At 40.0% G+C, this 16,310-nt stretch overlaps 1 protein-coding gene across 1 annotated transcript in view; it reads left to right on the top strand.

The window, feature by feature from the left end:
- The window catches only part of LOC118388023 (BDNF/NT-3 growth factors receptor-like), a 28,609-nt gene extending 21,786 nt beyond the window's left edge, over nucleotides 1–6,823 (top strand). The window contains exons 16-17 of the mRNA XM_035776882.2: nucleotides 793–951; nucleotides 1,612–6,823. Of these exons, the coding sequence (XP_035632775.1) occupies nucleotides 793–951; nucleotides 1,612–1,797 (345 nt within the window). The 3' untranslated portion in view covers nucleotides 1,798–6,823. The remainder of the gene's footprint in view (nucleotides 1–792; nucleotides 952–1,611) is intronic.
- Nucleotides 6,824–16,310: the final 9,487 nt, after the last annotated feature.

The following is a 16,310-nucleotide window of genomic DNA, read 5'->3' as shown; positions in this document are numbered from 1 at the left end:
TATCGAACTAAGGTGTTTGGTGCAGTATTTCTGAAGTAACGCACGGTTGTTCCAAACTCCATTTAAGGCGAGACTGACTTTATGACCAAAATTATCCTATTTACACTTTGTAGTCAATTTTGACACTAGAATAACTGTTTCTGACTCAAATCGATGCCATGTAGGCCGTTTTCAAAGGGATTTGTTGCTTTTTAAAGGCAGTCGCTCAGATTTGGCCTTTAGATCCAGACTTGTTCTATGTCCCAATCAGCCCCAGGCCTGGGGTCTATGTAGACTACAGTGCCCTCTGCTGCTTCCTGGCCCTCCCTCGAGAGAATCAATACCGAACAGATGAATGTAACTGAGACCCATCACCCCCCGCCCCCCTCCAATCAGAGGGCAGCATATGAATATGCCCACTCACTAATACACAGTATCCGCTATTGTGATCATATAGGAAGACCAACGATGCAGCTGAACAGCAATTGGGTCAACACGTGGAAACATTTGCCAGTTATTGTGAACTGACAATCATGTCAGGCCTAACAGTACCAATACAGGCAAAACATGTTGGGTTTTAATACCTCATAATATTGATTTCCATGACAACTGTAGGCCCAGCCAATACACATTTGTGTACATGACCTTTAAACAAATGTTAATGGGCCTTAATAGTATGTTGGTTACTGACCTGACTGACACCTTTCCATCTAACCCTGTTTTTTGGCCCGTTTCTTTTCTTCACTCCCGTTCATTTGACCTTCTCTGTGGTTTTCCTGGATGGTTCCTGATGGATCCTTTGTCTGTTTCCAGGTGGGGGGTCACACCATGCTGCCCATCCGCTGGATGCCTCCAGAGAGCATCATGTACCGGAGGTTCACCACGGAGAGTGATGTCTGGAGTCTCGGCGTGGTCCTCTGGGAGATCTTCACCTATGGGAAGCAGCCCTGGTACCAGCTCTCCAACAATGAGGTCAGTAGTCTCTTATCACAGACAGCAGCACTCTTGAGATTTGGTTCTGGGTTCCGAGATTACAAGGTTTTAGACACAAACTCAAACCTTTCCTACAGTAGATTGACTACACTGGTATCATAGCACTTGAGCTCCAATGAGATTTATTGTCAACTTCAAATACATCAGTCTTCTGTAGTCTCCATTTTGCTATTCTTTGTTGCAGTATATCACATTTGTATTGTCCATATACATTGACTGTACAAAACATTAGGAACAACTGCTCTTTCCATGACACGGCGTGACCAGGTGAATCCAGGTGAACGCTAGGATCCCTTATTGATGTCACATGTTAAGGCCACTTCAATCAGTGTAGATGAAGGGCAGGAGACGGGTTAAAGAAGGGGGAGGGGTTGCAACGCAACATTAGGAAGGTGTTCCTAATGTTCTATTCTCTGTGTCGATTTTTATGCGTTATGAATATACATTTCCTGGAAATCTATTAGATGAAACCAAGGCTAACATGTCTGAGTCTAAAAAAACATATCACCTTGGTAAACCTCACTTTGTTTAGATGCTGTTACCATGTGAGCGATGGCTTCCTTAATTGCCCCTGAGGGAATAAATCAAGTTGAATTGGACTGAATTTCAATTGCATTGTGGTGGGTACCATTTATGCAGGTGATCGAGTGTATCACCCAGGGGCGAGTGTTGCAGCGGCCACGTTCCTGTCCAAAGGAGGTGTACGACCTGATGCTGGGATGCTGGCAGAGAGAATCCTACATGAGACTGAACATCAAGGAGATCCACAGCCTGCTCCAGAGCCTGGCCAAGGCCTCGCCTGTCTACCTGGATATACTGGGCTGAGTGAGTCTGGGCAGGTGTTTGGGTGGTGGGTGGGGGTGAGGGGGAGTTGCGTGTGTGCGTGTGCGTGTGTGTGTGTGTCTGTGTGTGTGTGTGTGTGTGTGTGTGTGTGTGTGTGTGTGTGTGTGTGTGTGTGTGTGTGTGTGTGTGTGTGTGTGTGTGTGTGTGTGTGTGTGTCTGACTGTGCTTCTGCCTCCTCATCACATAGAGAAAAGCCTTAAATTTGATGAACTTTTCCTTTCCTTCTCCATTTGATGATACTCTTAGGACCAGTTTCTCAAACCCAGATTAAAATAATCCAGGAGCAGGCCCAATTCTGATTTATTTCATCAAGAGCTAAAAATGATTTAATTAAGATCTATTAACCTTGAATTACATAATGCTGGACCGTGACGGGAACTTTTTAAATGAAGTTTAACCATAGTCCAATAATAATTGAGGCCATGTCCATGAAACCAAATGATCAGTAATCTTGGTTAAATTGTAATCTGGGTCTGCGAAACAAATCATTAACTGTGTTATTGTACTCTTCTTGTACACTGTAATTGCTGGGGATGAACAAAGGGAAAATGACTGTGTCAAAATGATCATGGACAATGTATGGACACGTGCCAACATGGATAGAGCTTTTCCTTGTTCCTACTAACACGAGGAACTTCTCATGTGGAGCGACATATAAAGTCGAAGTAATATTTATTTATTTTTAAACCCATTGCAATGAAGTAAGGCTTACCGCTTATATAAGTGTCATGGACTCTTTTTATGATGTGAGAACTTTCTTATTGATGTCAGGTGCTTTTTGACTCTGTTGTTTTCATGTTACTTTACATTTTGATTGGTGACTGAATTCTGTCATCATGGCCAACCAGTCCGGAGCTGTGGAGTTGATTATTATGGTACTTGAAGGGTACCTCTTAGGACTTATAATGGCTTCATATCACATTAATAACCCATTAATAACCCATATATACCACAGTAAAAAAAAAAAAAACATCCATTCATGAAATGCTTATGTACTGCTCATATATGGTTATTTGTGTGTTATAAAGTCTATGTAGGTACCCTCAGTCTAGAGAGAACAAGAGCCATCCATCCACACAACACCGTTAAACCCCTGAGTGTTGCAACATATGTGCATATTACAAAAACACTTAAAAAAAAAAAAAGGATTTATCTTTTAAAACATATGGGCATTCTCTATGCCATATTTCTAATTCGTTTTTTCAGAATCATTTTCTTTTCTTAAATGAATATTTCAGGTTGTGGTTCATTATCAGTGGTATTTTCTATCTGATTCTATTTTGCTAGATACTGACATTGTCCATTTCCATGTAGAAGGTCTTTTTGTTTCTGAATGTGGTTAGTATGCACTACACATGTCACAATCTTGACTGGATAACTAAAGCACAGTGAATAAGGACCGTCCCAGCATTAAGTTGGAACAGGGAGGAATTTGAGTTGCCTCAACTCAAACCAAAGCAGTAAGAAAGTTGACCAAACTGTAGCATATAATAATATTGTCACTTTGTTTTGTCATTTGTGAAGAGCACATTCACCAGCAATGACTTAGAGAGACCATCATTTTTTCCTCTACCGTATAAATCTATTGGAGGCCCAGAACTCTACTACACTGTTTGTTTTGCATTTTTGGCAGCTTTATAAATGCTGTCGATGTTGTTGAGGTCGACGTTGATAAGATGTTTCAGTATATTGAACCTAATAGGAAATGATGGATTTAGCCTTTAAGGATATTTGATTCATTTCAGCTGTATTTGTGGTGAATCAACATTGACACTGCTTTAGTTTTCACCCTAGAGTTAGAAAACATCATTGGTAAAATGCCCCTATTCAGCGATTTATGCACTTAAATTACTAATTGACTTGTTTACATTATGTACTGTATAGCATATTATTTGGAACCAGGGTGTGAAATTCTGTGATCTTATTATTGATTGATATACAGTACCAGTCAAAAGTTGACACACCTACTCATTCAAGGGTTTTTCTTTATTTTCTACATTGTAGAATAATAGTGAAGATGTGAGCTATGGAATCATGTAGTAACCAAAATAGTGTTAAACAAATCAAAATACATTTTAGATTCTTCGAAGAAGCCACCCTTTGCCTTGATGACAGCTTTGCAAACTCTTGGCATTCTCTCAAACAGCTTCACCTGGAAGGCTTTTCCAACAGTCTTGAAGGAGTTCCCACATATGCTGAGTACTTGTTGGCTGCTTTTCCTTAACTCTGTGGTCCAACTCATCCCAAACCATCTCGATTTGGTTGAGGTCGGGTGATTGTGGAGGCCAGGTCATCTGATGCAGTACTCCAGCACTCTCCTTCTTGATCAAATAGCCCTTACACAACCTGGAGGTGTGTTGGGTCATTGTCCTGTTGAAAAACAAATGATTGTCCCACTAAGTGCAAACCAGATGGGATCGCTGCAGAATGCTGTTGTAGCCATGCTGGTTAAGTGTGCCTTTGAATTCTAAATAATTCACTGACAGTGTCACCAGCAAAGCACCCCCACATCATCACACCTCCTCCTCCATGCTTCACAGTGGGAACCACACATGCAAAACTCATCTGTTCACCTACTATGTGTCTCACAAAGGCCTGATTCACGCAGTCTCCTCTGAACAGTTGATGTGTCTGTTACTGGAGCTCTGTGAAGCATTTATTTGAGTTGTAATTTCTGAGCCTGGTAACTAATGAACTTATCCTCTGCAGAAGAGGTAACTCTGGTACTTCCTTTCCTGTGACGGTCCCCATGAGAGCCAGTTTCATCACGGCGCTTGATGGTTTTTGTGACTGCACTTGAAGAAAGTTTAAAAGTTATTTTGAAATTGTACTCATTGACTGACCTTCATGTCTTAAGGTAATGATGGACTGTCGTTTCTCTTTGCTTATTTGAGCTGTTCTTGCCATAATATGAACTTGGTATTTTACCAAATAGGGCTATCTTCTGTATACCACCCCTACCTTGTCACAACACAACTGATTAGCTCAAACGCATTAAGGAAAGATATTCCACAAATGAACTTTTAACAAGGCACACCTGTTAATTGAAATGCATTCCAGGTGACTACCTCATGAAGCTGTTTGAGAGAATGCCAAGACTGCAAAGCTGTCATCAAGCAAATGGTGGATACTTTAAAGAATCTCAAATATAAAAATATATTTTGATTTTGTTTAACAGTTTTGGTTACTACCTGATTCCACATGTTTTAATGTCTTCACTATTATTTTTTAAATAAAGAACAACCCTGGAATGAGTAGGTGTGTCAACGTTTTCACATCATGAACATATTCTATCAGGAATGTGACGACTTGATAAATCTGGCAGAGTTTAATCAGATTATGTGACAGGGAAGAGGACCTAAGACAGTGCCTTCAGAAAGTATTCATACCCTTTGACTTATTCCATATTTTGTTGTTACAGTCTGAATTCAAAATTGATCAAATATTGTTTCCCTCACCCATCTACACACAATAGCCCATAATAACAAAGTGAAAACATGTTTTTTTGACATTCTTGCAAATGTATTGAAAATTCAATACAGAAATCTAATTCCCATAAGTCAAATCACCTTTGGCAGCGATTACAGCTGTGAGTCTTTCTAGGTACGTGTTTTATTTTATTTTATTTTTTAGCTTTGCACAACGGGGTTGTACAATATTTTCACATTTTATTATTTTCAAAATTCTTCAAGCTCTGTCATATTGGTTGTTGATTGTTGCAAGACAACCATTTTCAGGTCTTCCATAGATTTTCAAGTAGAATGAATGGCCACTCAGGAACATTCACTGTCTTCTCCAGTGTAGATTTGGCCTTGTGTTTTAGGTTATTGTCCTGCTGAACGGTGAATTAATCTCCGTGTCTGGTGGAAAGCAGACTGAACGAGGTTTTCCACTAGGATTTTGCCTGTGCTTAGCTCCATTCCATTTTTTTTATCCTGAAAAAGTGGTACTCAGTAATGTGTTGTAACATAACAAACAAACATAACACTTTGTATTCAGGACAAAAAGTTAATTGTTTTGCAACATTTTTTGCGGTATTACTTGAATGCCTTGTTGCAAACAGGATGCATGTTTTGTAGTATTTTTATTCTGTACAGGCTTCCTTTTCACTCTATCAATTAGGTTAGTATTGTGGAGTAACTACAATGTTGTTGATCCATCCTCAGTTTTCTCCTATCACAGCCACTCTGTAACTGTTTTCAATTCACCATTGGCCTCATGGTGAAATCCCTGAGTGGTTTCCTTCCTCTCTGGCAACTGAGTTAGAAAGGAAGCCTGCATCTTTGTCGTGACTGGGTGTATTGATACTCTATCCAAAGTGTAATTAATAACTTCACCATGGATATTCAATGTCTGCTTTTTTTTTTACCAACAGCTGCCCTTTGTGAGGCTTGTAAAAATGTCAAATATTTCACTCTGACATTATGGGGTATTGTGTGTAGGCCGGGTACAAAACATTTAAATATAATCAATTATAAATTCAGGCTGTAACACAACAAAATGTGGAAAAAAATCAAGGGGTGTGAATACTCTCTGATGGCACGGTACATAGCATTATACAACGGGTGGGTCTAATCCTGAATGCTGATTGGTTAAAACCGCGTTCCAGCCATTGTCTATTCAACAAATTGCCACCGGCTAAATCTATGAAGTCAAACCGCCTCCGCCTCCACTGCGCAATCCACTGTCTCAACAGCCCAGCCTGGTAATTTATAAACTTGATCTCCACTATAAAAAGCATCTTGATGTTATCTCACATTTCTTTTAGACTAATATTGCATTGTTTTCAACAGCGGATAGTTATATAAACCTTGCTGTCTGTCTCTCCAACATTTGCAACATTGTTTCAATATTCAAATTCGATCTGCGGTCCCATGGTAATGAACGAGTCGGAACAAGACATACAGGCCGGCAGCATTTCTCAGACAGTCGAAATCAATAATCAGCTGGCATAATCATATATATATATATATATGAGACAGACACGTTTAGCAGAGCACAATTTAAAAAAAAAGATATATGTATATATATATATATATATATATATATATACAAAATGTAAATTGAAAAAAGGTAAAACGAAACGCAGCTAATTTGCAGTCTTTCCAGCTTCAGTTTGAAGTGATTGTTTTAGATGTGTTGTTGGAGAACTCTGAACAACAGTGCCCTGATGAGAGAGCACATATTCTATGCCAGGCGAAGTCGCGCATCATTAGCTCATTGTCATGGATGTATCCAAATAAATGTCACCAGAAAACAGTTTATGCAAATGCAGCTACTTTGCTGTTATTCTGGCTGGACTTTTTTGACATGACCGTAAGATAGCCGTAGTTGGCTAGCTAGCAAGCAAAGGATAAGAACGTTATCTACCAGTATGACAATGGAACATTTAGAACTAACGACTGGGTCGCTTATATAGATAGATACAGAACAAAAAGACTGAATGACTGGGTTGCGTCTCTAGCAGCCCTAGTTTTGTGTCGAAGGATGAAATGTTATGAATAAATTATGAAAATATGTCAATCATTATTTTTATATGTTGGTAACCCGTTGTATAAAAGTGAAAATTCCCTTGAATCCGGTGTTTGGAGGATATATATGTAACTCCCATGCCAATATATCCTCACCGGCGTCACAGGCATTATCACTTCAATATACCAGGTCGGTGTCGGGACCATTAGTGGTGGTGGTGGGGGACTGCTGTTGGGTGTCAAAATTAATCTCTCCAGTTACAGTTACAAACACGTTTGAAAAATTGTATTGAGTAAATGTATTTATTGTTTCTTTTCCTTTTGATAAGAGATAAAAATGTGATTAATTGAAGGTTATTTGTTTTTGTAAAATAATTTCTGGGGAAAAAATGGTGTCTCTGCAAGAAAAAGTATGATTAGCAAAACAATGTCAACCACCATATCTCCCCTGCTTTTGACTGAATCTTCATGGTGATCGTGCATTCCCTCCAAGGAAGAATGACGAGTCAATATGGAAAAGGACCATTAATGTCACAGTGCTCTGCTAAACGTGTCTGTCTCTTTGTAAGGTACAATCAGATTGTTTCTGCAGTGATAGCAACGTACAATCTTTCCATCTTCTCTTTACTGGAGTCCCTTTGACGCATAAACGTGATCTCTACACTACTGTTTATCAGTGATACTACATAAGACCCCAGTTGCCATAACCTTTGGCTTTTGATATGGTGATAATTCAGTGCAGTTATGTTTGCTGAGACAACAGATCATGTTAAGTGCACTTCAGAAATTCACACCCAAACTCCTATGCTTTGAGCCACAGACAGTTCAACTGTTGTATTATCACTAATTGCATTCTTTATTGAACACAACAGAAATCTGCCCCCAGCTATGTTGGACTGTCCGCAACATACCGCTGAAAAATCCTAACATATTTGTTTGGGGATAAGGGTCTGTCAGTGGTCTGTCAATGGTTGGTTCTTTCTTGACCAGTTCCAGCATTTACAGTGCCTTCAGAAAGTATTCAGACACCTTGACTTTTTCCACATTCTGTTACGTTACAGCCTTATTCTAAAATGTATTAAATTGTCCCCCCCCCCCTCATCAATTGGCACACAATACCAAAGCAAAATCAGTGTCTATATATATATATATTTTTTTTTTGGTGCAAATGTATGAAATACAGACATTTTACATTAGTATTCAGACCCTTTACTCAGTACTTTGTTGAAGCACCTTTGGTAGCGATTACAGCCTCAAGTCTTATTGGGTATGACACTACAAGCTTGGCACACCTGTATTTGGGGGAGTTTTCCCATTCTTCTCTGCAGATCCTCTCAAGCTCTGTCAGGTTGGATGGGTAGCATCGCTGCACAGCTATTTTCAGGTCTCTCCAGAGATGTTCAATCGGGTTCAAGTCCGGGCACTGGCTGGGCCACAACGACATTCAGAGACTTGTCCCGAAGCCACTCTTTCATTGTCTTGACTGTGTGCTTAGGGTCGTTGTCCTGTTGGAATGTGAACTTCCGCCCCAGTCTGAGGTCCTGAGCGCTATGGAGCAGGTTTGCATCAAGGATCTCTCTGTACTTTGCTCTGTTCATCTTTCCCTTGATCCTGACTATTCTACCTGTCCCTGCCATTGAAAAACATCCCCACAGCATGATGCTGTCAGCACCATGCTTCACCATAGGGATGGAATTGGCCAGGTGATGAGAGGTGCCTGGTTTCCTCCAGACGTGACTCTTGGCATTCAGGCCAAAGAGTTCAATCTTGGTTTCATCAGACCAGAGAATCTTGTTTCTCATAATCTGAGAGTCCTTTAGGTGCCTTTTGGCAACTCTGTTACAGTTGAAGTCAGAAGTTTACATGCACCTTAGCCAAATACATTTAACCTCCGTTTTTCACAATTCCTGACATTTAATTTTAGTAAAAATTCCCTGTCTTAGGTCAGTTAGGATCACCACTTTATTTTAAGAATATGAAATGTCAGAATAATAGTAGAGAGTGATTTATTTAAGCTTTTCTTTCTTTCTTTCATCACATTCCCAGTGGGTCAGAAGTTTACATACACTCAATTAGTATTTGGTAGCATTGCCTTTAAATTGTTTAACTTGGGTCAAATGTTTTGGGTAGCCTTCCACAAACTTCCCACAACATGTTGACCGAGCTGGTGTAACCGAGTCAGGTCTGTAGGCCCCCTTGCTCGCACACGCTTTTTCAGTTTTGCCCACAAATTCTATATAGGACTGAGGTCAGGGCTCCAATACCTTGACTTTGTTTTCCTTAAGCCATTTTGCCACAACTTTGGAGGTATGCTTGGGGTCATTGTCCATTTGGAAGACCCATTTGCGACCAAGCTTTAACTTCCTGACTGATGTCTTGAGATGTTGCTTCAATATATCCACATAATTTTCCTCCCTCATGATTCCATCTATTTTGTGAAGTGCACCAGGCCCTCCTGCAGCAAAGCACCTTTATAACACGATGCTGCCACCCCTGTGCTTCACGGTTGGGATGGTGTTCTTCGGCTTGCAAGCCTCTTCCTTTTTCCTCCAAACATAACTATGGTCATTATAGCCAAACAGTTCTATTTTTGTTTCATCAGACCAGAGGACATTTCTCCAAAAAGTACGACCTTTGTTCCCATGTACAGTTGCAAACTGTTTTGGAGCAGTGGCTTCTTTCTTGCTGAGCGGCCTTTCATGTTATTTCTGTATAGAACTCGTTTTATTATGGATATAGATACTTTTGTACCTGTTCCTTCAGCATCTTCATAAGGTCCTTTGCTGTTGTTCTGGGATTGATTTGCACTTTTCGCACCAAAGTACATTCATCTCTAGGAGACAGAACGCGTCTCCTTCCTGAGTGGTATGATGGCTGCGTGGTGTTTATACTTGCGTACTATTGTTTGTACAGATGAAAGTGGTACCTTCAGGCGTTTGGAAATTGCTCCCAAGGATGAACCAGACTTGTGGAGTTCTACCATTTTTGGCAGATATTTTTGATTTTCCCATGATGTCAAGCAAAGAGGCACTGAGTTTGAAGGTAGGCCTTGAAATACATCCACAGGTACACTTCCAATTGACTCAAATAATGTCAATTAGCCAATCAGAAGCTTCTAAAGCCATGACATCATTTTCTGTAATTTCCCAAGCTGTTTAAATGCACAGTCAACTTAGTGTATGCAAACTTCTATACAAAGTAGATGTCCTAACTGACTTGCCAAAACTATAGTCTGTTAACAAGAAATGTGTGGGGTGGTTGAAACACTTAGGTTGAAGTCATTAAAACTAGTTTATGTAAACTTCAGATTTCAACTGTATGTGCCTTTTACTGAGGAGTGGCTTTCGTTTGGTCACTCTACCATAAACACCTGATTGGTGGAGTGCAGCAGAGATGGTTGTCCTTCTGGAATGTTCTCCCATTCCCACAGAGGAACTCTGGAGCGCCGTCAGAGTGACCATCGGGTTCTTGGTCATCTCCCAGTTTGGCCGTGTGGCCAGCTCTAGGAAGAGCTGGGTGGTTCTAAACTAATTCCATTTAAGAATGGAGGCCACTGTATTCTTGGGGACCTTCAATGCTGCAGACATTTTTTGGCACCCTCCCCCAGATCTGTGCCTCAACACAATCCTGTCCCGGAGCTCTATGGACAATTCCTTCGACCTCGTGGCTTGTTTTTTTCTCTGACATGCACTGTCAACTGTGGGACTTGATATAGACAGATGTGTGCCTATCCAAATCATATCTAATCAATTGAATTTACCACAAGTGAACTCCAATCAAGTTGTAGAACCAAGGATAATCAATGCAAACAGGATCCACCTGAGCTCAATTTTGAGTATCACAGCAAAGGCTCTAATACTTACGTAAATAAGGAATTTCTGTTATTTAAAAACAAAAAAAGATTGCAAACATTTCTAAAAACCTGTTTTCGGGGTATTGTGTGTACTTTGAGGATTTTTTCAAATTCATTTAATATTTTAGAATAAGGCTGTAACGTAACAAAATGTGGAAAAAGTGATGCGGTCTGAAAAATGTCGTAATGCAATGTAGTCCGTTCTGTATTATAATCATGTGTGTCTGCTTTGAATACTCTCGCCTATAATCTGCAATCCATTCTGTACAGTTCTGATATTTGTCTAAATTAATAGTATGGTCTATAGTATATTCTGTTATAAACAGGTACCATATCAAAAACGTGTGAAAGTAAAGAAATATGTGTTATGGGCCATTGGCAATATGTAAATACACGTTTATTTGTGGGAAGAAAAAAAAACAGTATTTGTGTTTGTTCATAATTTCATATAATAATAATAATTATATGTTTTTTTACTTTGGAACTGGAGAGATTTCATTCAACTGTATCTTCTGAGTCCTATATCCCCGCTCACTCTGCTTTCCTATCGGATGGAAGGACAATATAGGTTATGACTGAGTGATGCTGTCTGTCTGTCTGTGAGAAGGCCATAGACTCTTGGTCACCTGGAACGTCAAAAGGACAAAATCCAGTAACCAGGTGACCCAATGGGGACAGAGGCCATATTTTCAACCCCCCAACCACTCATCTCTATCTCTGACTGTAGCTTATTTTTTTGGTGTTCCTTCAGATGAATAACTGTGACTTTGCATCATGAATAGTGTATAATTTTGAATGTAATCTAGAAGGGATGGGACCTTTTTGAATGTAATCTATTTTGGGATGGGAGGAGTGTCAATGATTTATTTTGTAAATAGGAAAAAGCATAATAGATTTTTTTTCATCCCTGTGGAGATGTCGTGTGAGAGTCCGAGTGTATGCGGGCATTTGTATGGGATACCCCTGAGCTGCGGTGTGTGTGTGTTCTTTTTCTCCCGACAGATTCAATCCCACTGCTTAAGTATCAGTCCATTCTATCAATCAATTCTATGCTTTGTGCATCATAAGAGTAGCTTCTCTGCAGTTAATGGAAATGCTCCTTGTAATACTGTGCATTTAATAAAGGTGGTATGTCTTACAATACGTTGTCTCCTTTCAGCATGTCACTTTGAGTTATGCTTTAGAATACCAATCTCATACATTATCTTCTGTACATCTTATTCATAGAACCCCAAGCGGATTGAATTACATCTGAGATTTGGGCCTCCTTGAGCAGCTGTTCATTTGTTAGCTAATCATATGAAATCATATACCGGCTACAGGTATATGCCGATTTAATTTCAAATCAATTTACATGATTTATTGCGTGTAGGCTACCGACCTGCAGCAGAATTCAATACCGCGCTTCCAATCTCTCATAGAATTGCTGTCAGAGGTCATTTGCCATTGTACCCCAGTAGCCACGAGATAATGGACTCATCTGATCCACGTACCTTATAACTCGCAATGATTTACTGCTCCAGTGCCACCATCAGGGTTGCGTTAATTCAGGCACACCATACCAAAACATTTTGCAACAGAAAACGAGTATTCCTTATTAAACAAGTTCAAATTTTCAGTCCGTTTTATTAAGTTTGGTGCCAAATGAACATAACCCAGCTTTCTGTTCGGCATCTGATAGGCAGAGTATCTGAACACTGTGTTGGGATGTCCATTGATACGTGACATGTAAACCCGCCATTGCTTCTGGTGGCTATTTTATAGAACCAGCCCTTGCAGTGTCGTGAAAGGCATCCCGAAGGGCAACTTTGGGATCTAAAAATAAACCCACAGTTAAGTGACGATGGCAGCTGGCCCGTAGCAAAGACCCTGATACACAGACAAACCAATACCAGTAATGCTTGCTGAGCAGGATGAAGTGGGGCCTAGGCCAAGGCCCTATCCACAAAGCATCTCAGAACAGAATCCTGTTAACCTGTAAAGGTGAATCCTGTTAACCTGTTATAAGACAAAAGAATCCCAGCTCAGAGTAGGTTTTAGAATGATCTTCAGGCAAACTCTGAGCTAGGAATGAAATCAATGCATACAAGTTTCTCAGCTGGTAATCATGACAGTTTGCAGTACCGCAAAGGAATGATGGTGACGACGCCATGACGCTTATTTACAGTGTTGCAAATGGGGAATAACCAACCACGGTGAGTCATTGCCATTCGCCAGCTGTGAACTCTAGTCTATAGCACGCTTCAGACAACCACTGTGAGAGTGAAGAGGTCTTCACGGATCAACCTGGACCCGATCCGTAACCCGAGTGGGTCCAGATCCAAAATTCTAAATCAGGTCACGGGTCTGGGTCAGATCTGATATGATTTTCACAGGTCTCAGGTCTGTGTCATTTTAACTGACTTATCCGGAAGGACCCGTACAGATCCGAACGCAACTGCTGCAGGAGAGAAAAATCCAAAGAGAAATTGTACAATTTACTGTATGCTGCTGCTCTTTTGGAGTGGCGTGTGGCACGTGTAGCTTGTTGTTGTGGAATAATAAGGATATATCTAATCAATGGAAGATGGAATTATAATGACGAAAAGGAGAAGGATAGGTTACAATGACCAAGAGCCATTTATTTGTAACTGTGTAGGGCGAGAAAGCGCATCCAGCCCCAACTAGCCTAGCTAGCTAGCTAAACTAGCTTCTCCAGGTTTGAAGCATTCAAGACAGGTACAACGTACTCATATTGCATGATAAACAAACTAGCTCTGGCAGCTGTCGGGGGCCATGCAAGAAGGCGACGAGGGCAGCAGCATCCATGTGAACTCTGGGACAGTTATCGAGTACCACATTGATTTCCATTGATTTATTGAACCGCAAACCTATCTCCATTACGAAAGGAATTTAACAGTATGTCTTTTGAAACAAAATCAAGAAGATCTGCCTGTTAGTTGAGACCCAAAAAGGAACTTTCTCCGTGCACCTGTTGGCTATCCAGCCAGGTTCACTAGTTAGATAGCTAAGTTACTGCCTTTAGCTAACTTTAAAAAATAATAATAATAGCAATTGTTTATCTGTCTGGCGAGTGACGGTACTGCAAAGGCCATGACTATGTTGATGGTTTTTGAACCCAAATGAAAAAGACTTAACTTGGAGCAATGCTAACAGACCTTTTCGTTTGCAGTTTCAGAAATCTCACACCATTGAACACCTTTATCTAATCATAAGATAATAGTCCTTAGTATTGTTGGTTCTAAAGAAAAGAGTAACAATATTTGTGGTTACTGGAAATTGAATAATAATTTATTACTAGATGAGTTATTCATTGACACTATTAAGGAGATTTTTTGGGAACAAGCAAATGGTATATGTACAAAGATACACATTAAGTTTAAAGGGACAGAATTGGCAATAAAGCATAGTAAGACACTCTTGACACCTATCCCAAATGGGAACTATGAATGTGGCTCATGCGCACAGTGCAATAGCACTATTAAAAACGTCTTTCTTCAGACCCCCACATACAGGTCGAAGAATCCCTGTTAGAGGTACCATCTCATGTAATCCATCTCATCACCTGTTCATGTGGAAAAGCCTATGTAGGACAAACAAAAAGACAATTAAAACAACGCATAGCTGAACACCGCAGCTCAATCAGGTGTAAGAAAATTGACTATCCAGTAGCAGCTCACTTTGTTGAAGCTAACCATCCAATCTCCTCCCTCAAATACACAGGCATTGAGCATGTTGCTCTACCAAGGAGAGGAGGTAACCATCGAGATCCTACTACTGCAAAGGGAGGCTTACAGGATATCCTATCTCAAAACATTGACCCCTAGTGGTCTGAATGTTGACTTTGATCTCAGGCCCTTCTTATGAACAAATCTTTCTTTTATGAACAAGTCTCATTAATTGATATATTCTTTCTACAGCTTATTAGCGTACACCAAATATGTTCCCCCTGTTGATGACGCTCATTACACATTAAGGTTGAACCAAAAGATTACAGGTAACAAATGTGAAATTGAATTCAACAATAACGTATGTTGATGCTAATATGATGTACAGTATTCAATGTTTCTATATGATAACAATAGCGTAATATATTTAATATGCCATGAAAAAATAGTTTAACAGTTTCACTAATTCATTTGAATTAACTTAATCATTATGACACACCCCTCCCTATTTTCATTAGTTGCACTAATTGCACTGTTTGTCTACATAACCTGGTTCAAATATTCATGATATTACCCTGAGGAAGGCACAGTGGTGTTGAAATGTTGGTAAATACCCATTAAATTGCTGGGAGTTTATACATGGAGTATATATGCAACTTTATTTTGATAGAATTAAGCATAGTAAAACATTTTACTCAGCCAAGGAAGATAAAATAATGGAAAATCTGAATGATCTGCTTATAAAAGCTCATCTTACAGTAGAAGAAGACATAACACTTAGTACATCTGCTGTAAATGCACGTTGACATGGCTAAATGTGCCTTTATAAATTCAAGAGCCAAATGCCTGGAAGAAGGTGAAAATACTACTAGTTACTTTTTTGCCTTAGAAAAAAGGAATCAGAAAATAAACGGTTCTGTTCAGCTCTTAAGATAAATGACAATCTTAACACAAATCCTGTAGAAGTATCAGAGCATGTGAATTTATTTTATGGTAATTTGAACAATTCAAATGTTGATCTCAAGGGTTGTGACAGGTTTGCTGAAAAGGTCCAAGGGCTTTATTCAGTCGAACACAACTGAAGAAAAATATTCCGATTTTTTTTTCTTGAAACTTCTTCATCGGAAATATTTAAATAATTTATGGATAGAAAGAAAATGCCTACAATGAAAATAATTATTACCCCTTTTTCTCCACAATTTTGTGATATCCAATTGTTAGTCTTGTCCCATAGCTGCAACTCCCATACAGACTCGGGAGAGGCCAAGGTTGAGAGCCATGCATCCCCTGAAACACACACTGCTTCTTGACACATTGCTCGCTTAACCCGGAAGCCAGCCGCACCAATGTGCCGGAGGAAACACAGTACAACTGGCGACGGTGTCAGCGTGCACTGCACCCGGCTCGCCACTGGAGTCGCTAGAGCACAATGGGCAAGGACATCCCGGCCGGCCAAACCCTCCCCTAACCCGGACGACGCTGGGCCAATTGTGCGGTGCATCA

Source organism: Oncorhynchus keta, chromosome 9, assembly GCF_023373465.1.
Source record: "Oncorhynchus keta strain PuntledgeMale-10-30-2019 chromosome 9, Oket_V2, whole genome shotgun sequence".
NCBI classification, from domain to species: domain Eukaryota; kingdom Metazoa; phylum Chordata; class Actinopteri; order Salmoniformes; family Salmonidae; genus Oncorhynchus; species Oncorhynchus keta.
The sequence above is the reverse complement of the archived record's forward strand: the minus strand, read 5'-3'. Positions and strand labels throughout refer to the sequence as shown.